General features: G+C 42.5%; 1 protein-coding gene across 1 annotated transcript in view; it reads right to left on the bottom strand.

Annotated features, from left to right (window-relative positions):
• The window catches only part of TESC (tescalcin), a 93905-nt gene extending 71373 nt beyond the window's left edge, over nucleotides 1-22532 (bottom strand). Inside the window, exon 1 of the mRNA XM_073625785.1 lies at nucleotides 22181-22532. Within this exon, the coding sequence (XP_073481886.1) occupies nucleotides 22181-22238 (58 nt within the window). The 5' untranslated portion in view covers nucleotides 22239-22532. The remainder of the gene's footprint in view (nucleotides 1-22180) is intronic.
• Between the last annotated feature and the right edge of the window lie 208 nt (nucleotides 22533-22740).

Genomic DNA, 22740 nt, shown 5'->3' with positions numbered 1-22740 from the left:
ATAGATATCAAAGCCACGGAGGATACTGCTTTGGCCACTGTATGTTTTGGGCGGCAGAAGGAGTCCTTCTCAGGTGGCAGTTTCTGTAACTGTGTCTCCCTCAACTCAAGGGCATTGCTTTAGGACATCCCATATAGTCATTATTATGGTTGCTCTGTGTCCCGTGATGTACGATAAAGAAATTAGGATTTTTCCATCATACTTACAGTGCCTTGCAAAAGTATTCAACCCCCTTGGCTTTTTACCTATTTTGTTACATTATAGCCTTTAGTTCAATGTTTTTTTAATCTGAATTATATGTGATGGATCAGAACACAATAGTCTAAGTTGGTGAAGTAAAATTAGAAAAATATATATACATAAAACTATTTTTCAGAAATAAAAAACTGATAATTGGCATGTGCGTATGTATTTACCCCCTTTGTTATGAAGCCCATAAAAAGCTCTGGTGCAACCAATTACCTTCAGAAGCCACATAATTAGTGAAATGATGTCCACCTGTGTGCAATCTAAGTGTCACATGATCTGTCATTACATATACACACCTTTTTGAAAGGCCCCAGAGGCTGCAACACCTAAGCAAGAGGCACCAATAACCAAACACTGCCATTAAGACCAAGGAACTCTCCAAACAAGTAAGGGACAATGTTGTTGAGAAGTACAAGTCAGGGTTAGGTTATAAAAAAATATCCAAATATTTGATGATCACTAGGAGCACCATCAAATCTATCATAACCAAATGGAAAGAACATGGCACAACAGCAAACCTGCCAAGAGATGGCCGCACACCAAAACTCACAGACTGGGCAAGGAGGGCATTAGAGAGGCAGCACAGGGACCTAAGGTAACCCTGGAGGAGCTGCAGAGTTCCACGGCAGAGAATGGAGCATCTGTACATAGGACGACAATAAGGCATACGCTCCATAGAGTTGGGCTTTATGGCAGAGTGGCCAGAGGAAAGCCATTACTTTCAGCAAAAAACAAAATGGCATCACATCACCCAAAGAACACCATCCCCACAGTGAAACATGGTGGTGGCAGCATCATACTGTGGGGATGTTTTTCAGCAGTCGGGACTGGGAAACTGGTCAGAGTTGAGGGAAAGATGGATGGTGCTAAATACAGTGATATTCTTGAGCAAAACCTGTACCACTCTGTGTGCGATTTGAGGCTAGGACGGAGGTTCACCTTCCAGCAGAATAATGACCCCAAACACACTGCTAAAACAACACTTGAGTGGTTTAAGGGGAAACATGTAAATGTGTTGGAATGGCCTAGTCAAAGCCCAGACCTCAATCCAATAGAAAATCTGTGGTCAGGCTTAAAGATTGCTGTTCACAAGCGCAAACCATTCAACTTGAAGGAGCTGGAGCAGTTTTGCAAGGAGGAATGGGCAGAAATCCCAGTGGTAAGATGTGGCAAGCTCATAGAGACTTACCCAAAGTGACTTGGAGCTGTGATAGCCGCAAAAGGTGGCTCTGCAAAGTATTGACTTTAGGGGGGTGAATAGTTATGCACATTGACTTTTTCTGTTATTTTGTCCTTTTTGTTGTTTGCTTCACAATAAAAACAAAAAAAAAATCTTCAAAGTTGTAGGAATGTTCTGTAAATTAAATGATGCAAATCCTCAAACAATCCATGTTAATTCCAAGTTGTGAGGGAACAAAACACAAAAAATGCCAAGGGGGGTGAATACTTGCAAGGCACTGTACCTGTAAAATCCTTTTCTTAGAGAACATCATGGGACACAGAGGTCCCTGCCGTCTTGTTTGGGATATTCATTGCTTTGCTACAAAACTGAGGTCCTTCCTGTGTAGGAGGGGTTACATAGGGGTGGACTTCCTGTTTGACTATCTTCCAGTGTCCATCCACCAGTAGGTGGCGTATAACCCATATAGGCCCATATAGTCATTATCATGGTTGCTGTGAGTCCCGTACTCTAAGAAAAGCATTTTACAAGTAAGTATGATGGAAAAATCCTAATTTTAAGTTTTTTGGGTAGCATAGGGAGGGGTTAATACTCCTGTAACATTTGTTTTGCTGTCTGTGCCCCTGTTAAGAAGATTTCACCCCACTTTCTGTCCCTGTGACAATTGGATTTTGAAAATGTTGGGTTGTTATGGAAACAAGGATTGGTGATAAAACTTCAGTAGAGACCCCTTTTTCCGTGGTTACTTTTGCAGGAATGAATTTCCCTTCCTAGAGATAGATTTCCTCTCACTTCCTGTTGTTTCCCTCCATTTGTAATTATGAGTCGTATGTAAAATCGGATGTTTGTAACTCAGGGACTGCCTGTATATACAAACAACAGATTTTTACTGTCTAAGGACATGGATGTATCGGTTTGCTGTTCATGTGGAGGGAAATTTAGAAGGAAAGGCTGAGGTTTATGTATTGATTATACTGTACATTTGTTGCAAAATGCAAGGAAGTGGCCACTTGCGGTATCATCAGGAGTGTTATCAGTGGAAATAATAATGGCTTTATGACAAAAGAAGAGTTTACAGTGATGTGGAATGGTAGCATCCTCACATTTCATCATACTAGATGAAAAAAACAATCCATTATAGGTAATCGCACTTGTTTTGCAGCTGCAGCTGATGTCAGGCATCATGAATTAATCATGTCTAAAAAGGGAGATTTCAATGTTACCCAATACAACCAGATTTCAGCTGTCATTGCATTTTACCGATATATTCACTTTGGATATATAATAATATATTGAAATTCTAGGGATTTGAACCATACAGATTGACTACAAGAGCGGTGATAGGATATATACTGTAGATCAACTATCATCCAACAAAAAATAAATCAAGTGATTGTAGCGTGTTAGAAATTTGAATTTGACTGTTATTCACCATCAGCTACTTTGTAGGACAATTATTATCTAGAAAAGCTGTTTTGAAAATGTCAACAGTCTAAACTATAGAAAACAACACAACACAAGATTATGTAAAAAAAAAAAAAAAAAAAGGGACCACTGGGAATTTCCCACTTGTCAGTTAATGGCCACACAAACACACAAAGGTCACTTGTGAGTAACTTGCCATCATTTGATTTATCAGTAGTCTAGCTTACACTACAGGGCTGAGAACAATGGACGGAATCCTAAACCGACAGTAGACTGCATCAGCTACAAACTAGTTTTCCAACATTCCTTGCCTCGGGCCTATTGCATTTCTGCACCATGATCAGTCTTCATTTGCACAGACTCCCCCCAACTCTGTTGTTTAGGTTTCAATTATTGACAACCTTATAACTGTTTGTTCTTTATACTGTATCACTTCAGGCATGTATTATCCAATACTGTACATATGATACCTTCTAATCCCAAACAATGTGCAGCGTCTGTCACATAAATACGTAATGTAATCATATTGCCTGAATGCGATCTGACTCGGGTGATAAAACTTACAAGGACAGGCATGGTTTTTATACCAGTCACCAGTTGCTCAGGACTTTTCTACTTTCACAATCCAAGTTCTAAATTTTATAAATCATAATACTTAAATGTGTTCTTTTTAGATTTGTGTATTCTTTTAAAAGAGGACTAAAGGATTGTATGCATCTTTAGTGGCTTCAGTCATTTTATGTTGTTAGTTTTCTTTCTTGTCTTTTATGATGCACCAAAGTATTCCTTTTTTAAGTTACTATTTTAGCTGATTATAAGGCTAAACATATTATACTAGTGTTTCAACTACATCAAGGTGGCCCAACTCGCCCTCTTTATTGTAAATAACCCGCCAGAGCATGAAAATTGAAAGGATATGAGATTTAATAAAAGCTAGTTGAGCATGATGAAATACGTAGGTGTGTCCTGGGCATAGCTACACGAAGATTAGTAATAATGAGAAAGATCTGACAGCCACGAGAGGGAGATCAGCATCTCACTAATCACAGCCCACCCTTGCAGCAACAGGGGTGGATTTTTAAAGTGTTTAATGTGGATCATCTTTTATCACGCAAGTGTTAATCTATTTTGGTTTTTATCAATAAAATATTGCAGTGATCATTATGATTTTTATGTTTTTGGAGCATTGACCTGCACTAATTTGCCTTACACCACCTGAGCTGTGTATGATTGCGGCAGTCCAGAGGAGGCTATTGGGATTTTTGAGGACAGTCCAGCTGGTTAAGCATAGCTCTTGTTGACTATACGGAGGCGCAATTTCACCTTTGTTATGAGTCAATATGCTGAGGTGAGAATGTGCCCCAAAGGTGGATTTTGGTGGAGGTTTCCACTTTCACACACTTTGTTTTTTTTTCCACTGCATTGAATACATGTATGGACTTGATCACGGATTCACATATGGACACTTTTGTCAATTATCACTGTTAAGCAGGCCATACATGGTCAAATTTCAAACAAATTTTCTTTTCAAAATCAGAAAGTTATTTTTTTTTGTGATCCGATGATGCCACCATTGATTTTCGAAATTCGGCCGACCAAGCCTTCAATTTCACCTCATGTTGCTACAGAAAAGAATTTTCGTGGCCGGGAATCTTCTTTTCTCTAAGTAAATTTTCTTTTCTTATTACATTTCTCGCACGATTCATTGATTGATCATTGATTAGAAAATAGTTTGTTTTTCTAAAAATTTCCAACATGTCCGATTCCTCAAAATTTGATTGCCGCACGAAAATCGGCTGTTGCTGCAGTCCATTAATGGTGCGAAATTCGTACAAAAATTTTTAGATGCGATTTTCTGAAGAAAATTCTTTCGAAATTCGAACCGCGTATGGCCGGCATTAATTTGGATTATGTATTTAGTTGATATATCATTGTGATTTATTTATTGAAAAACTATTTGAAGGTAGTGCAGCATATTTAAATACAATTGTGGGTGATTCTTTCACTTTTATTGCCTGAAGCTTTTTTATACAGGGGGTCCCCTAGTTACAAACATCCTACTTACAAATGACTCCTACTTACAAACGGAGGGAGACAACAGGAAGTGAGAGGAAATCTACCCCTAGGAAGGGAAATTCACTCCTGTAAGAGCTATTATGGGGAAAAGGTACCTCCACTGATGCTTTATCACCAAGGCTTGTTTCCACAACAACCCAAAATTTTCAAAATCCAATTGTCATTGGGACAGAAAGTGAGGTGAAATCTTATTAACAGGGTCACAGACAGCAAAACAAATGTTATAGGGGTGTTAACCCTTCCCTATGCTATCCAAAAAGCTTAAAAATATTTTTTTTGGCTGGAGCTACACTTAAAAAATGTACCTGTTCCGACTTACAAACAGATTCAACTTAAGAACAAACCTACAGTCCCTAACTTTTTTGTAACCCGGGGACCCCCTGTATATGTCTGGTGTGAATCATTTAACACATGATTCCGTGAAATCACAAAAATTAGGTTAGGGAGACACATGAACTATGCAAGCCAGTAATAAAGCTAAAAACACATGCTAAATTATTGCTTAAGAACAGAATATTTAATATATACTAAAGTCTATTTCTTTCAATATAAAACTAACAAACATGTTATACTTACCTGCTCTGTTGCAGTGGATTTGCACAGAGCAGCCCAGATCCTCCTCTTCTTGGGTACCTCTTCTGTGATCCTGGCCCCTCCCTCCCGTTCAGTGCCCCCACAGAAAGCAGCTTGCTATGGAGGCACCCAAGCCGAGTCTTAGCTCCCTGTGTCTATTCAGACACAAAGCCCTGACCCAGCCCCACCCCCTCTCTCCCCTGATTGGCTAGCTGACTGTGATTGACAGCAGCGGCAGCCAATGGCGCCGCTGCTATGTCTCAGCCAATCAGGAGGGAGAATCTACACCAGTTGAGACACTTGCGCACATCGCTGGACAGAGAGGGACTTTAGGTAATTGTTGGGGGGGGGGCTGCTGCACACAGAAGCCTTTTTATCTTAATGTATAGAATGCATTAAGATAAAAAACCTTCTGCCTTTACAAACTCCTTTAAAGCCAACAGCTTCCATTCTAACTGTACTACAGTACATGCAATGCATTTGCCTAAGGAAAAGTAAACAAAACTTGGTGAACTGTGTTTTAATTACCTAAAGAAATCAATTACATAATTTCTTGCATATTTTGCCTATATTAAAATGAATCTATTACTCACAAATCTGCACTTTAAAGCAAACCTGTTCCTATAAAAAAAAAAAAAAATTTAAATATCATCCTTGGGCACTAGTTTCCTTCTTTGATCATTTAAGCGGTATTATAACATGCTTTAGCAGGTAGTTATACCCTTTTATTTGACTGTGTAGTATGTATTGTTACACTATGTATGAAAAATGTATGTACAATATGTAAAGAGTTGCAGAAATTGTTAATGCTATATAAATACCTGTAAAAAATACATTTAGATTGCATGCACACGGTTGCATTGTGGAACTCCTTCTTAGCCCCCTTAATACAGAGATCTGGGTCCATTCTCCAGCAGCTACATACAGTAGTTACCTCCACCAATGGCTGTGGCAGACAGGCTGCCCATGCCTGTGCACTAAAATCCCATAGACTTGAATAAGACATACCGGTAAATCAGAAAAAGGTAAGTGCAAAGCTGTTGGATGAGGGACCCTGATCTATGTATTGAGAAGTCTACTGAACTGGGAGAATCTTCATTTGAACAGGTACATGTACTTTAAAAGAGAAGTAGTGCCAAAGCTTGTTTGGTTATGCTTCTCATCTGGGTCATAGGAGTGCACTTACTTTTGCACTCCTGTGACCCAGAATCAGCTGTCTGTGGGCTAAAGCCCATTTTTTGCTGACGCTACAGAGCCACTCCAGTCTGTAAGAGGATCCTGACAATATAAAAAATGTTGGGATCACCCCCAAATGTCTGACTGGCAACTAGGTCAGCCTCTCAGCGTGCCAATGAGAGCATGAGCCAGCCCTTCCCACCCCCTCTCCTGTCTGGTGCTCCAGTGAGCACTGTAGGGGCAGAGCAGAGAACGGTGACTGACAGTCACTGCTCTCTGCTCAGAGCAGATGGAGAACTGAAGGATCAGAAGTGATGTAAATTGCTCAGTTCTCAGGCTTAGAGGCAATGGGGAACAACTGCAGCATCAGACCAATGCTTCAGCCATATAGGTGAGTATATATGTTTCTTTTGTTTTTTTTACTTTCCGCACTTCTCCTTTAATGCAACAATCCTATGTTTCTATTTCCTACAGCCACTCTGTATTGTGTACCCATCTACCAAGTAAGCATTTCCTCTCCCACAATAAAAGTGACATTTAAAACAGGCGTACATTGAAGTACACTGATAACAAATTCAAAACCATTTCAAATGCATAGATAAAAAATATCAGCAGGCACCAAACATGAACAGAACTTGTCATCGCTGTGCTCAGTCTCTGACTACGTGCGTGCATGCGTGCATGTTCTTTAAAGCACTTGACCAGAGAACATACCAAAAAAAAAATGCTACGTGCTGCCTGACTAAGCTCTTTGTGCTAAATGAAAAAGAAAATATTACAGGTTTTGGCAGCCATGATTTTCATTGCAAAGGAAAAGGATAGTATAATGGTTTGTAAATAATTTATTTATAATAATAAAAGCTAAAAACTGTTTACAATTTTTGTCATATAAATATTAATTATTACATATAAAATTCATATTTACAATCTCCAGCCACCAGGTGGAGCTGTAAGTTCCTTTTAACATGTCTACTGGGCTGGGGTTTTTTTTTCCTGAAAATAGCCTGTTGTGTATGGCGATTAATAACTGAAGCTCAAATTAAAAAGAAAAACAGAGGAAAAAAAATAGCACTGATTTTACTGTTTCACTTATTGAAAGAGAGGTGTCATACACACCTATTACCGATACATCCCAAGTCACATTGTACAAGACTTCCTAGCAAAAAAGCCAACTGGAGGATGAAATAATAAAGATTAGGTCCAAGGTGAGACCAAGCTAACATCCCTGCTATTCCACCAAATGGATATGTGTGTGTGCAAGACTGGTGTCACAAGGCCTCTAGGTACACATCCTTATGTACAATTCTGTAGGATTTAAGTAATTAAAAATGTCATTAAATTAGTATAATTGCATTCACACAGCTGACTCAATTCGCCCCTTTGGCTGATTAAAGTTAGAAGAGAATTCATTTTTAAGTCTACAACTGAGCATTTTAATAACTTGTGTCACCAAGAAAATGATACAATACCAGTGACATGTTTTTCACTCCAGGCAACATTCACATATTACCCAAAGAATAAAAAAAAGTTTAAACTTTGAAAAGCCATAAAAATAAGAAAACTGGTCAAGGAGCAGTAAGTTTTCATAGCACTACAGTATATGAGAAAAATGACCACCACAGTGATGTCTTCACACCTGGGCATTGTGCGTGGGATTAAACACATCATATACTTCACTGGGCAAAACCTTAACGGATATGTTCATAAAAGGCTCAAGTATAAAGCAATATAAAACAAACAGGCATTGACGCTCTGGAATAATCCTGGAGCTTAAAATAGATCTATCTATCTATAGACATACCGTAAAAAGGTAATTAGCTGAAAGTAACAGATTGCTATTTTACACTAGAGAAGTTGGGCTACTTTCATGCCTTTGAAAGGATGAGAGCTAAAGGCTTGATTGACTGCTGTTTTAAGGTTTTAGTGAACAGTAGCATATTGCAATTCATTGCAGCTTGTGTAATTAATTATATTTAACTTTGTTACATACAGATAGCTTGCTTTTGCTGCAAGCGTATGATGTACCCACATACCAGTCAAAGCTCTTTTTAGTTTAACAATGTCATTTAGGATTTCTAAATGTTACCTTTTCTTACTGGTTTAAGTGCTATTGAAGTCACAGTTTTTAAATTTTGCCCTACCAAGTAAGCTAATAAAACAAAAAAAACTTACCTGTAGATGCCTGAGAAACAGCCTGAACTCAGAGTGAATTCACAGAATGCCGTGTGACAATAGTGACACCAGTGCGCATGCACAGAAATGACCGCCTGGTCATTCAAATGGCCCGGAGAGCACAAACTTGTAATGAAGATTGGGAGCAGATGGCAGCGCTGGGAGTGGTGACGGCTCAGCACTGAAGGGCTCTGTTTCAAAGGTAAGCCTGTCATAATGTGCTAGTATACAATGCATACCTACACATTATGGCATAAAGCTGTGTCACCCTTCAATGTGCTCCTTGCTGCAAAGGCTAGTTATAGGTGGGGCAGTGGCCATTTGTTTGCACTGTTGGAATACTTGTGAGGGGACACACTGGACACCTTTGCTGCGATTGTGCTATATGCTGGGTGTCCAGTGTGCCCTTGTGCCTTTAAGGAGGGGTGGGCTCCCTCCAGGCTCACCTGCCCTCTGCTTATCCATCATAATGCATGTGCTTCTCCTGTGGAGACTCAAAATTTAGAGTAAGGACTGCAGATAACACTGGGGTGGCAGGAAGTGATTCTGCAGCTTACACACATATTTGCAAACTAAACCCCTATTTTTAACACACACTGTTAGACAGGATAATTCGGTAGGTTGCAGACTGGTTGGTAAGTTGAGCTGGGAATCTTCTTTGGTTTTGCTTGACATAAAGCTGCAGAGGAACCATTTAAATTTTTTTAGTACAGTTTAATACCACTTTAGCATTACTGAGTCCTCTTTATAAATAGGGACAAATATATGGAACGCACACAAGCTGCCTTCCGCACCCTGGGTACATACTGAATTAGTACCCACTAGTACACCATCCAACCCTGTCCAGCTGCAATGGCTTTCACCCTCTCATAGAAATGTACAGGTTGTCAGCAGTGGGGTTAGATGGTGCACCTATACCTTCTGCCTGCACCTAAATGCCAGAGTCTCTTGCACCGGGGCCAATGAACCCAATGTGCATGGGGCCTTAATTAATGAATTTAGAGACAGTGAAGGAAAAACGACTTTATAAAGTAATAGAAACAGTGAGGGGGTTTCTCACTGTTAGGGCAATAAGGATATGAAACACGCTCCCACAATTGGTGGTGGCTGCGGGGAGTATGGATATTTTTAAAAGACTCTTATGCCGCGTACACACAGTTGGACTTTTCAGCTACAAAAGTCCGACAGCCCGTCCGACAGACTTTCGACTGACTTTTGGCGGACTTGCCTACATACAATCACACAAAAGTAGGACGGATTCGTAGGTGATGACGTACACCGGACTAAAATAAGGAAGTTGATAGCCAATAGCCAATAGCTGCCCTAGCGTGGGTTTTTGTCCGTCGGACTAGCATACAGACGAGCGGATTTCTGGGTCCGGCGGAGTTACGATGTAAAGATTTGAAACATGTTCCAAATCTAAAGTCCGTCAGATTTGTGGCTGGAAAAGTCCGCCGAAAGTCCGGGGAAGCCCACACACGATCGGATTGTCCGCCGGATTTGGTCCGTCGGCGTCCGTCTGACTTTTGTAGACGAAAAGTCCGACCGTGTGTAGGTGGCATAAGATGTACATCTTAAAAAGGACACAACATACAGGGATATGGGAAACAATAGACACTGATACACAGACACCTACACAGGTTGAACTGGATGGACGATTGCCTTTTTCAGCCTTACCTACTATGTAACTGGAGATAAAAAGTGATTTAACCACTTGTCGCCCTGCTAACAGTACATTTACTGTACTTACTGGTGTCCAGGCACATGTGCGTGTGCCCCCTGCTGATCTGTGCTGTGGTTGGACATCACTGGCAAGTGACAGGGTGTCAGGACCTGGTTCACCTCCTGGTGGCAGTGCGGTTCTCCGTGCTGAAAGCTGTAGTTCCAGTGACAACCAGTGGGTGTCTCCCAGCAGCCAGCTGGTCCCAAGTCCCAGCTCTACTATTGCAACTTGGGGAACCCTGCTGACAGCTGATGACTCATTCTTTGTTAAGGACATGGTGGCCGGATTCCCAGCCCACTCCTTAAAGCGGGGTTCCACTCAAATTTTTAACTTAATCTTACCCCCTTCAGTTAATTGCATAGATGTTGAAATGCCGCACGAAAATTTTTTTTATCGCTGTAATTACCTTTATATTGTACTTTATTGTGGCACTTCCTGTCTCTCCTCCCATGGGAGTAGGCGTGTTTATTGCCTTTCCCCAGTGCCGCACTGTCTCCTGGGAGCTTAGTGTCAGGCTTCCCAAGATTCAGTGCGAGACAATGATCATGCGTGTGAACAAGCTGTGAATGAACAGCATTCACCACATCCAGGAAATCAATGCTTGAGGGCTTCACATGCCCACAAGCAAGATGGAAACAGCCAGCATCACATTTTTTAAGTTATTCTTCAGTACGAAAGCAGACAGAGGAGGAAATATTACACCCAAACTGTGAGTATTATTTTAGGATTAGCAAAGTGTCTCAATGACCTAAAAAAAAAAAAAAAAAAAAAAAGATTGGTCGTCGGACTCCCGCTTTAACAACCAGTGAATAGCAGCAGACCCTCTCCTCAATGCTGAAGCTACTAAATGTAGCTTACACACTAGGCTAAACACTGGCAAAACAACGCAAAAACATTAGCGTATTTTGTCCAGCATCTCTAAAGCAAGTTTTTAGGTTTCTAATATGTATGAAGCCTAAAAAAAGGGTAAAATCTACCGGCGGTCAAGTGGTTAAAAAGTGATAGAGAAGTGCTTCAAGCCAAAAAGTTTGCTATACAGTCTTTATTCCAGTCAATCACATACAAACTAACAAGTGACAATATAACCCCTGTGTTTTTAACTCCCACTTTGTTCACATGGAGCTCCTGGCCAGTAAGTTAAAAGAAAATAATGTATCAGTGCAGTGATGTTATGCCCTTTGCTCAGGAATGTAAATAATTTGTATCATACCAGAGGGAGAAGGTTCTGTGAGTGGAGGCACGCCAAGAATGTTTTCATAGTTACCCAATATTTATGTGTATCTTCATTCACAGATCAATCTCCCACCGGTGCAGTGTTAGCCTGTGAAATTATTTTTTAAAGATACAACGTAAAAAAAATAACACTAAAATTTAAGTGCTAAATATCACAAAACATAAATATTTAACTCATTCAGTAATCAATGCCTTTTTATTTAGTGAATTAATTATTTTTGGTGTAAATACCGCATGAGTTATTTTAAAGGCAAAAATTTTGTAGTGGAACACAATTTTCGCAAGATGTCTCCAAATTGCCAGCTGACCTTCACACTCTAGATCAGGGGTCTAGAAACGATGGCCCTCCATTTGTTCCGGAACTACATTCCCATCATGCCTAGTAATGTCTGTGAATGTCATAGTTTCACAATGCCTCATGGGACATGTAGTTCTGCAACAGCTGGAGGGCCCTAGTTTGGAAATCCCTGTTCTAGATGATCAGCAGCAACATGGCAAATTAGGTGAATGGCAAATGTGGACAATTGTAAGCTTCTACACTTGAGAGCCCAAGACAAGCATGCAGTGTATGATGGGGGGAGACGTTAAAATTGTTCTCAATAATAGAGAAGGATATCTTTGTGTATCATAGACTAAAACGAAAAAAGTATGCCACTATACAAAGCATTGGTAGAGCATTGTCAAGAGTATTAATAAAAAACAGGGAATTTAGAGGTGAACTCCAACTTGCCCCCCATTTGAAGTCCCACCTACACCCCAGCACCAGTCACAAGGAAATTCTACACAAAATTTTCCACAAAGTCCAAAAAGACAACCCACAAAGATCACATGCAAGTACCCATTTATCTGCTACCAAGGAAAGGATTATTTAGGTTTATTCTAGAAACAAGCTCAGGTAACCCATACAATGTCACTTTTTTGTACTTATTGAGAACATGCAGTTCAATTTTTGGCACGGTTTCATAAAAATGATATTCTGGAAACAGTACAAACTAAATCAAAAAAGGGAATAGAGAAACTAAATTATGAACGATTCATTAAACTGAATGTATTCACCCTTGAGTAGAGGGGATTGAGGGGTACAGGATCACCTTGTATAAAAATATAAAAGGCCTAAAAAAGAAAATTAAGTGGAAAGCTTATCTCTTCAAGGTCACCATAAAGGATATGAAAGCACTCCTCGTGTGGGAAAAAATGAAAGTCTAAAAATGTTGGCATTCTTTTATGGAAACAGCTTCACTAGTCCACTTTAAAAAAAAAAAAGGGGCTGGATATGTTTTTAATTGCATAAAATATAAATGGCTACTAATATTTATATATAATACATAGCATAAGGCAGGGCTTGACAAATTTGTTTGGAATCTCTCCTAAAAAGTTAGGAGCCAGGTTTTTTTTAAACGACCGACAAAGCTTTATTTTCAATCTAAAAAATAACTGATCTTAAATTTACACAGAAAGACCGCCCTGCTAGCAGCCGAATAGTGTCGCTTTACCATGACACTCCCGCAGCTCGGTGTGAAAGGGCTCTAAGGGTCCAATCAGGTCCGCCTGAAAAACTGACAGGCGAACCTGATCAGACAGCCCGTGTAAAAGGGGCCAGGCAGGGAAATGACAAATTATGTCTTTCTTAATTAAAATGAATTTAACAGTTTTTACTTAAAAAAATAAATAAATAAAAATAAAAGCTATTACGAAAAAAAAAAAAAGGCTATCCCCACATTCACCATTAGGCAAAAGGCGCCAGATGACGCCCGCAATCACTTCCTTCTCTTCTCCACTTTGCAAAGGAGATGGGCGGGCAGTGAAAACAGGCAGGGGAAGCTCCATTAGCATTGCATTAGCATTGCTGGTTGTGTTGTCATACCAACGGCCACCACAAGATGGCGCCAGATTTCAGAAGTACTGCAGAAGGCCGCAAAGCCGGGGTCGGGGTCCGCACGGAGACAGGATACCCCAGGTGTGCCACCCCAGGCGCAAATGCGACCTGGCGCCCGGGGTTTGTCGAGCCCTGGCATAAGGTGTAACTGCGGCGATATCCGATTGTATTAATGGGCCAGGAAAGTTTTTTTTTCTTTTTTGAAAAAAAGTTTTGCCTTCTTCTGGATCCACCAGGGGTTAAGGGTTATGAAATTGCAATTTCTTTGAATTTATTTCACTATTTATAATTCATGTTATTTTTTTTTTTTTTTAACTCCAGGTAAATGTGTAACTATGTCTATAAAAATCTGACCAGTCCTAGTAAAGAATCAGAGGAACAGAATACATTTTCTCACCTGAACACTACTGTTCCTATGAGATAATTTCAATATGGAGGTACTGCATAACATCTATGTTTGTTCAATACATATTATTGCCATGGGTGTGATTTAATGCCTAAATCACAGTACAAATCTATGAGTCAGCAATTTATTTTCTGTGTAGCTGATAGCTTATAGCAATATGATGCCAAGCACCTTTGCATTTTATTAGCCAATGTACAGCTGTGGCCAAAAGTTTTGAGAATGACACAAATATTAATTTTCACAAAGTGTGCTGCTTCAGTGTTTTTAGATATTTTTGTTAGATGTTACTATGGTATACTGGAGTATAAATTACAAGCATTTCATAAGTGTGAAAGGCTTTTCTTGACAATTACATTAACTTTATGCAAAGAGTCAATATTTGCAGTGATGACCCTTCTTTTTTAAGACCTCTGCATTCAACCTGGTATGTTGTCAATCATCTCCGGGGCCACATCCTGACTGATGGCAGCCCATTCTTGCATAATCAAAGCTTGGAGTTTGTCAGAATTTGTGGGGGTTTTCTTGCTCACCCACCTCTTTAAGATTGACCACAAATTCTCAATGGGATTAAGGTCTGGGGAGTTTCTTGGCCATGGACCCAAAATTTCGATGTTTTGTTCCCCAAGCCACTTAGTTATCAATTTTTCTTTATGGTAAGGTGCTCCATCATGCTGGAAAAGGCATTATTCATCACCAAACTTCTTGGATGGTTGGGAGAAATTTTATACCATTCTTTATTCATAGCTGTGTTTTTAGGCAAAATTGTGAGTGAGCCCACTCCCTTGGCTGAGAAGCAACCCCACACATGAATGGTCTCAGGATTCTTTACTGTTGGCATGACACAGGACTGATGGTTACGCTCACCTTTTCTTCTCCAGACAAGGTTTTTTTCAAATGCCCCAAACAAAGGGGATTCATCAGAGAAAATGACTTTACCCCAGTTCTCAGCAGACTTTGAGAAAATGAATATTTGTGTAATTCTCAAAACTTTTGGCCACGGCTGTACATTATCTCTAGTGGGCATTCTATACAATTTAGTCACATGAAACATTTTTTTATGACTTAAAATATGTGCTCACAGAAAATCTACTATATTGAAAGGAATGGGGAGGTCGCCTTTGCTAACCTTTTTCTGAAAATACTAGCTGCCTGACTGTCACTTGCCCTGGTGCTGCCTTTTTCTTCCCACCTGTGGGCGATTCCTTGGTATCATCACATACAGAGCTATTAACCCTGCATTGTATGTGGTGGGGGTGACCATTGCCATGAGCAGATTAGAGGGGAAGCTAAGGAAGATTGGTCACACTAATGGAGTGCAGAATAAGCATGCAGAGCAGGGAACCCCACTACAAGGGTATTTTGAGTCTCTTTTGTAATAAACCCTTTATCCCACATGTCAGCATTTGTGCACACTAATGCCCTGTACACACGGTCGGACTTTCCAACGGAATATGTGCGATCAGAGCTTGTTGTCGGAAATTCCGACTGTGTGTGGGCTCCATCTGACTTTTTCCATCGGAATTTCCGACACACAAACTTTGAGAGCAGGCCATAAAATTTTCCGACAACAAAATCCGTTTGCGTTAATTCAGACCGTGTGTGGACAATTCCGACGCACAAAGTGCCACGCATGCCCAGAATAAATTAAGAGATGAAAGCTATTGGCTACTGTCCCGTTTATAGTCCCGACGTAGGTGTTTTACGTCACCGCGTTCAGAACGATCAGATTTTCCGACAACTTTGTGCGACCGTGTGTATGCAAGTTTGACCCAACATCCGTCAGAAAAAATCCATGGATTTTGTTGTCGGAATGTCCGATCATGTGCACAGTGCATAAGTCACAAATGAGAAGCTCAACATACATTTATGGCACGGCTCTGTGCCTTGACAATGTGACTCCCTTGTGCACGTGTGGGAGTGACGTCATTAAGGCCTAGCCAACCAAGAGTTGGAACCCAGAAGGAAGACCAGGAGAAGATGGGAACACAACAAGACCAATCTCCTGTACTCAGGAGAAGTGCAGTGGCCAAAAACAATCCATACTCTTCAGCAGATCCAATTTTGCACCGGTTTTGCTGCCCCCTGCAGGATGGGGAAACCCAAAGGAAATATTGAAAAAACAAGGAACAGAGGGTGCACCAACCTAGCGCGTTACCTTTGTGATTGCATTTGTCTTTTTCACACAATAAAGCTTACTTACAAACAACATCGGTAATAAGGCACATCAAAGTCCATATCTACTTGAAGCAGCCTGGTCACCTAGACAAGTCACAAAATGTGAGAAGACCATACAAATGGCTGACATGTTTTAAGGGTGGAATCCCCTCTTCCTCAGAGCCCTCTGATAGACCTCTGAGGCTGCTTTGAGCCACTCATCCAAAAATATTTTTCAGTCAATAAAACATAACTACTTGTTATTGGTCAGTGACTTAGAAAGCACTGAATCCTCTGGGATCAGCAAGACTCGGAGACAGCTAGCATTTTCAGAAGGAACTTACCAATGGCATTCAATGTATATTTCTCTATATTTATTTCAGGTACTTATATAGCGCCGTCAACTTATGTAGTGCTTTACATATACATTGTACATTCACATCAGTCCCTGCCCTTCAGGAGCTTACAAGCTAAGGTCCCTAACTCACATTCATATACTGGGGCCAATTTAGACAGAATCCAATTATTTATTTTATTTCAGGTACTTATATAGCGCCGTCAATTTACAAAGCGCTTTACATATACATTGTACATTCACATCAGTCCCTACCCTCAAGGAGCTTACAATCTAAGATCCCTAACTCACATTCATACATACTAGGGACAATTTAGACAGGATCCAATTAACCTACCAGCATGTCTTTGGAGTGTGGGAGGAAACTGGAGTACCCAGAGGAAGCCCACGCAGGCACAAGGAGAACATGCAAACTTTAGGCAGGTAGTGTTGTGGTTGGGATTCAAACCAGCAACCCTTTTTACTGCTAGGTGAAAGTGCTATCCACTACACCACTGTGCCGCCCTAAGATCCCTATCTCACATTCATACATACTAGGGAGAATTTAGACAGGATCCAATTAACCTACCAATATATCTTTGGAGTATGGGAGGAAACCCACACAGGCACAGGAAGAACATGGAAACTCCAGGAAGGTAGTGTCGTGGTTCGAACCAGCGACCATTTTGCTGCTAGGGGAAAGTGCTTACCACTACACCACTGTGCTGCTTACATTCTGTAAAGTGGTAATAAATCCAAAACAAAAATGTATTATATTGCAGCTTACCAATCCTTAAATGTGGTGGCTGCATTAGTTTTGGTTGTTAGGCTTTTTCCCCTGGGGAGTTGGCCAGTAACACACCTCCTGTATTAGAGTGCCCCCACTCTAAGGAGCACAGGTCCCCCTATGGACAGCAGCATTGTTAATCTGGGGGAAGGGTCTTGTTATGTGTACAAGCAGATTTAGATATACTAGCATATTGAAGCTGAACTCCAGCTCACACTGCAGTTACACAAGCAGTTACAGCTAACACGTTTTTTTTTTCTTCTGGGATAAAGGTTTACATAAATAAATAAAAGCTGATCATTGTAAGCATCTATGTCAATGTTAAATGGTTTATCTCAGCTCTCTAGGTTTTACAGAAGAGCTTGTTCTGTTGGAAAGCAATAGACTTACTGGCTGGATCACCAGATGAAAATAAAGGAAAAAAGGCCTAAAAAAGAAAACAAATGCAGTCATCACATCTAAGAATGGGTGAGCTGCAAAATAATGTTTGCTTTTGGGTTTAAAGCGGAGGATCACTGAAAAAAAATATTAAAAGCCAGCAGCTGCAAATACTGCAGCTGCTGACTTTTAATATATGGACACTTACCTGCCCAGGGAGCCCGCGGTGTCGGCAGACAAAGCCGATCCGTCCTTCGGCTCTCGGCTGCTGCCGCCGCCATCCTCGGTAAAGGAATAAGGAAGTGAAGCCGTGCGGCTTCACTTCCTGGTTCCCTACTACGCATGCGCGAGTGTCTCACAGAATACAGCAGTGGAGGAGGACAGAGTAGGCGGCAGAAGTGGCATAGATCACTGCAATCACCGCGGTGATCTATGCCAGGAAGTGGGAGCAAATACCTGTATTAGACAGGTATCTGCTCCCTCCTCCCCCCTGAAAGGTGCCAAATGTGACACCGGAGGGGGGGGGGGATCCAAAAAGTGGAAGTTCCATTTTTGGGTGGAACTCCACTTTAATACCCTCAAATCAAACAAAAACAAGGAAAAGCTTTTGAAATTAGTTTTAGTGAGGTATTATGGTGCTCATTTCATGGACAGCATATTTTTTAACCCTCCAAAGTGCCCCTAGAGCAGGGATCTCAAAACTACACCCCTCCAGCTGTTGAAGAAATACAAGTCCCACGAGGCATTGTAAAACTCTGACATTCACAGACATGGCTAGTCATGATGGGAATTGTAGTTCCTGAACAACTGGAGGGCCATAGCTTGGAGACCTCTTCCCTAGAGTGATAAACAGACAGGATTTTTAATGCAAAAGAGAAATACTGGGGTTGGTTTACTAAAACTGGAGAGTGCAAAATCTGGTGCAGCTGTGCATGGTAGCCAATCAGCTTCAAGGTTTATTTGTGAAAGCTTAGTTGAACAAGCTGAAGTTAGAAGCTGATTGGCTACCATGCACAGCTGCACCAGATTTTGCCCTCTTTAGTTTTAGTAAATCAACCCCACTGTGTCTCTTATGCGTTAAAGTTCCTTAACTGCTTACATGCCCTGTACACTGAGTTGCACATGCACAGCTCAGTGTACAATTTTGCAATGCTGAGATTAATGTGCTTCTGTGCTTGCACAAGAGTGATGTTGTCTCGGCCTGGCCAATTAAAATGGCCAGAGACTGGTACCCAGAAGCCAACTGGCAAAGATATCAAAAACTGACGGTGATGGGACACCACAGTGCTGAAGAGAAGGTATAGTTCCACCGGATAACACTCCTGGTGATCCTTTAAGTGGGTTTAATGTCTTGGAGGCAACACAGCTTATCTACCATGTAACTGCTGTGAGTGGTATCACAGTGGTTTGTCCTCCTTGCTTCCAATCACAAGCCGTGAACAAGAGCTGTCCATGTCAGTGTTCTGGGCAATGGCGGCCGGAGATGTTTTAGGATGGTGGGAGGGGGGGTGCCAGAACCCACCCCTACTTTTACGCCCACTTTTCATAAGCCACACCCCTTACAGAATCCACCCACTCCATCCCCTATATTCCACTTGCTTCCACCCATAGTGTCAGGAGTATACAGCCCTAGCATCACAGAACAGAGTATACAGCTCAGCCTCACAGATCAGGGTTTACAGCTCAGCCTCACAGATCAGGGTTTACAGCTCAGCCTCACAGATCAGGGTTTACAGCTCAGCCTCACAGATCAGGGTTTACAGCTCAGCCTCACAGATCAGGGTTTACAGCTCAGCCTCACAGATCAGGGTTTACAGCTCAGCCTCACAGATCAGGGTTTACAGCTCAGCCTCACAGATCAGGGTTTACAGCTCAGCCTCACAGATCAGGGTTTACAGCTCAGCCTCACAGATCAGGGTTTACAGCTCAGCCTCACAGATCAGGGTTTACAGCTCAGCCTCCCAGATCAGGGTATACAGCTCAGCCTCACAGATCAGGGTATACAGCTCAGCCTCACAGATCAGGGTATACAGCTCAGCCTCACAGATCAGGGTATACAGCTCAGCCTCACAGATCAGGGTATACAGCTCAGCCTCACAGATCAGCCTCCCAGATCAGGGTATACAGCTCAGCCTCCCAGATCAGGGTATACAGCTCAGCCTCCCAGATCAGGGTATACAGCTCAGCCTCCCAGATCAGGGTTTACAGCTCAGCCTCCCAGATCAGGGTTTACAGCTCAGCCTCCCAGATCAGGGTTTACAGCTCAGCCTCCCAGATCAGGGTTTACAGCTCAGCCTCCCAGATCAGGGTTTACAGCTCAGCCTCCCAGATCAGGGTATACAGCTCAGCCTCCCAGATCAGGGTATACAGCTCAGCCTCCCAGATCAGGGTATACAGCTCAGCCTCCCAGATCAGGGTATACAGCAATCAGCCTCCCAGATCAGGGTATACAGCTCAGCCTCCCAGATCAGGGTATACAGCTCAGCCTCCCAGATCAGGGTATACAGCTCAGCCTCCCAGATCAGGGTATACAGCTCAGCCTCCCAGATCAGGGTATACAGCTCAGCCTCCCAGATCAGGGTATACAGCTCAGCCTCCCAGATCAGGGTATACAGCTCAGCCTCCCAGATCAGGGTATACAGCTCAGCCTCCCAGATCAGGGTATACAGCTCAGCCTCCCAGATCAGGGTATACAGCTCAGCCTCCCAGATCAGGGTTTACAGCTCAGCCTCCCAGATCAGGGTTTACAGCTCAGCCTCCCAGATCAGGGTATACAGCTCAGCCTCCCAGATCAGGGTTTACAGCTCAGCCTCCCAGATCAGGGTTTACAGCTCAGCCTCCCAGATCAGGGTTTACAGCTCAGCCTCCCAGATCAGGGTTTACAGCTCAGCCTCCCAGATCAGGGTTTACAGCTCAGCCTCCCAGATCAGGGTTTACAGCTCAGCCTCCCAGATCAGGGTTTACAGCTCAGCCTCCCAGATCAGGGTTTACAGCTCAGCCTCCCAGATCAGGGTTTACAGCTCAGCCTCACAGATCAGGGTTTACAGCTCAGCCTCACAGATCAGGGTTTACAGCTCAGCCTCACAGATCAGGGTTTACAGCTCAGCCCCACAGATCAGGGTATATAGCATCACAGGTCAGTTTACACAGCATCGCAGGTCAGCGTGCACAGCATCGCAGGTCAGCGTGCACAGCATCGCAGGTCAGCGTGCAAAGCATCGCAGGTCAGCGTGCACAGCATCGCAGGTCAGCTGCTCCGGCTTTAACAGCACCCACCATCCAGTGGGGCTTGCGGCTCTGACAGCACACCGACTCACCCCCCCCACGGGACTCGTGGCTCTGACAGCTACCCACCCTCCCCTAGCGGGAGGTCCAGCACTTACCGCCGGCCTGTGGTGTCCACTCCGAGTCCTCTCCTGCCTCATGACTGGATCTTCTCCAGAGCAGCAGCGGTGGAGGTGTCCTTGCTGGAGTCCAGCGTGTGTCTCCTCTGCTGGTACCTCCTCTTCCTAAGCGCAGGTGAGCCAATAGGCTCACCTGGCGCTTTGGCCAATCAGGAATCAGATCTCACTAACCTGCCTCCTGATTGCTGGGGAGGAACGATAGTGTGAAAATAGTGAAAATGTATTTGCTATCGACACACAATTAGGTGGGATCAGGGCACACTCTCTGCGCCCCAAGCCCACCCTATTTTGAAGCCTATTAGAGCTTCTGGCTCTAATCAGATGCTTCAAAAAAAAAACAAAAAAAAAACACCCCCGCCCTTGGAGTTTTATGCATCCAGCGTCCTGAAAGGGGCCGGGCGCATGGATAGGGAGGCGGCACCCGTACGCCCTCAATGCACAGGCTGCCACTGATTCTGGAAATGCGCAATGAACAAACTCTCAGCACCCGACCCCATGCTGCCTATGAAGCATATGCGCAGCGGTGGAGCGTAAAATCCCACTTGTCTTACATTACACATTCAGCAAAAAGGTCAAAATCATCACTTAAAACTGGGTAAGCAAAAGACTAGTTTTCCATTGCTAAAACCATCATGTCAATACATGTTTGTAAACTGCACTTTAATAAATAGTAAATATGTACTTCTACTTCCTATAAAAGGAATAGTAACATCCAAATGTCCTTTGGGATTACAGAGGATTATAAGGGACTGATGTGAATGTGGTAATTGTTGGTGCTATATAAATACCTTGATTGGACCATAGAGCAGCAAAAAGTGTCCCCAAACATGATTTCCATTCATTATTAGTAAGGAAGAGCTGAACTTTATACAGAAGGAAGCTAGGAAATTCAGCCAGAAACGGTCCCCTGTTATCATCTACATACACGGTACATTATCTCCCACATGGACCCAATCACACAAGGAGCCGGGCACCTTGGAGGCTGGCCATGCCCTGTACATAGCACCTATCTTCCTCCCAGGAGGGGTACTTACAGCCTGTCTTCTCCATCAGTTCCTGAGTCACCGCAGACCGAGACTGTGTCAGCCCCATAGTGTGCTCCGCGGGTCCGATCCTCCGATAGTACTAAGGACCAATCCAAGGAGCCGGGGACCCTCTCCAGCTACTCCCAGCCCCAGAGATTCATCCACTGAATGACAGCTGTATGTTCTGTCCAGACGGGAGCCGTGTGTTCCCAGCAGAAGATTCTCAGCACAATCCCTGTCTAGTTCCTCTCTAGACTTCTCTCTGAGTCCAGGAAGCCTGCAGACTAATTACAACAGACTCTGTGTCACTTGTCCCATGGGTCCTTGTGCCTGCCGTGTTCTACCTGCTTCATTCTACACAATGTATCAGTGCATGCTCAGGGAGGGGAGAGCAATGACAAGCACACACCTGCCGGCTCTGTCTGCTAAGTACAGACACATCCACTTTACCCACACCTAGAGGAGGGGGAGAGCACACAGCACACCATGGTGTCATCATACAAATCATCATTATCTTATTATTATTACTAATATTATTGATTACTAACACGGTGTAACTACCTGAGCAA

The sequence above is a fragment of the Aquarana catesbeiana genome, linkage group LG01 (genome assembly GCF_042186555.1).
Source record: "Aquarana catesbeiana isolate 2022-GZ linkage group LG01, ASM4218655v1, whole genome shotgun sequence".
NCBI classification, from domain to species: Eukaryota; Metazoa; Chordata; class Amphibia; order Anura; family Ranidae; genus Aquarana; species Aquarana catesbeiana.
The sequence above is the reverse complement of the archived record's forward strand: the minus strand, read 5'-3'. Positions and strand labels throughout refer to the sequence as shown.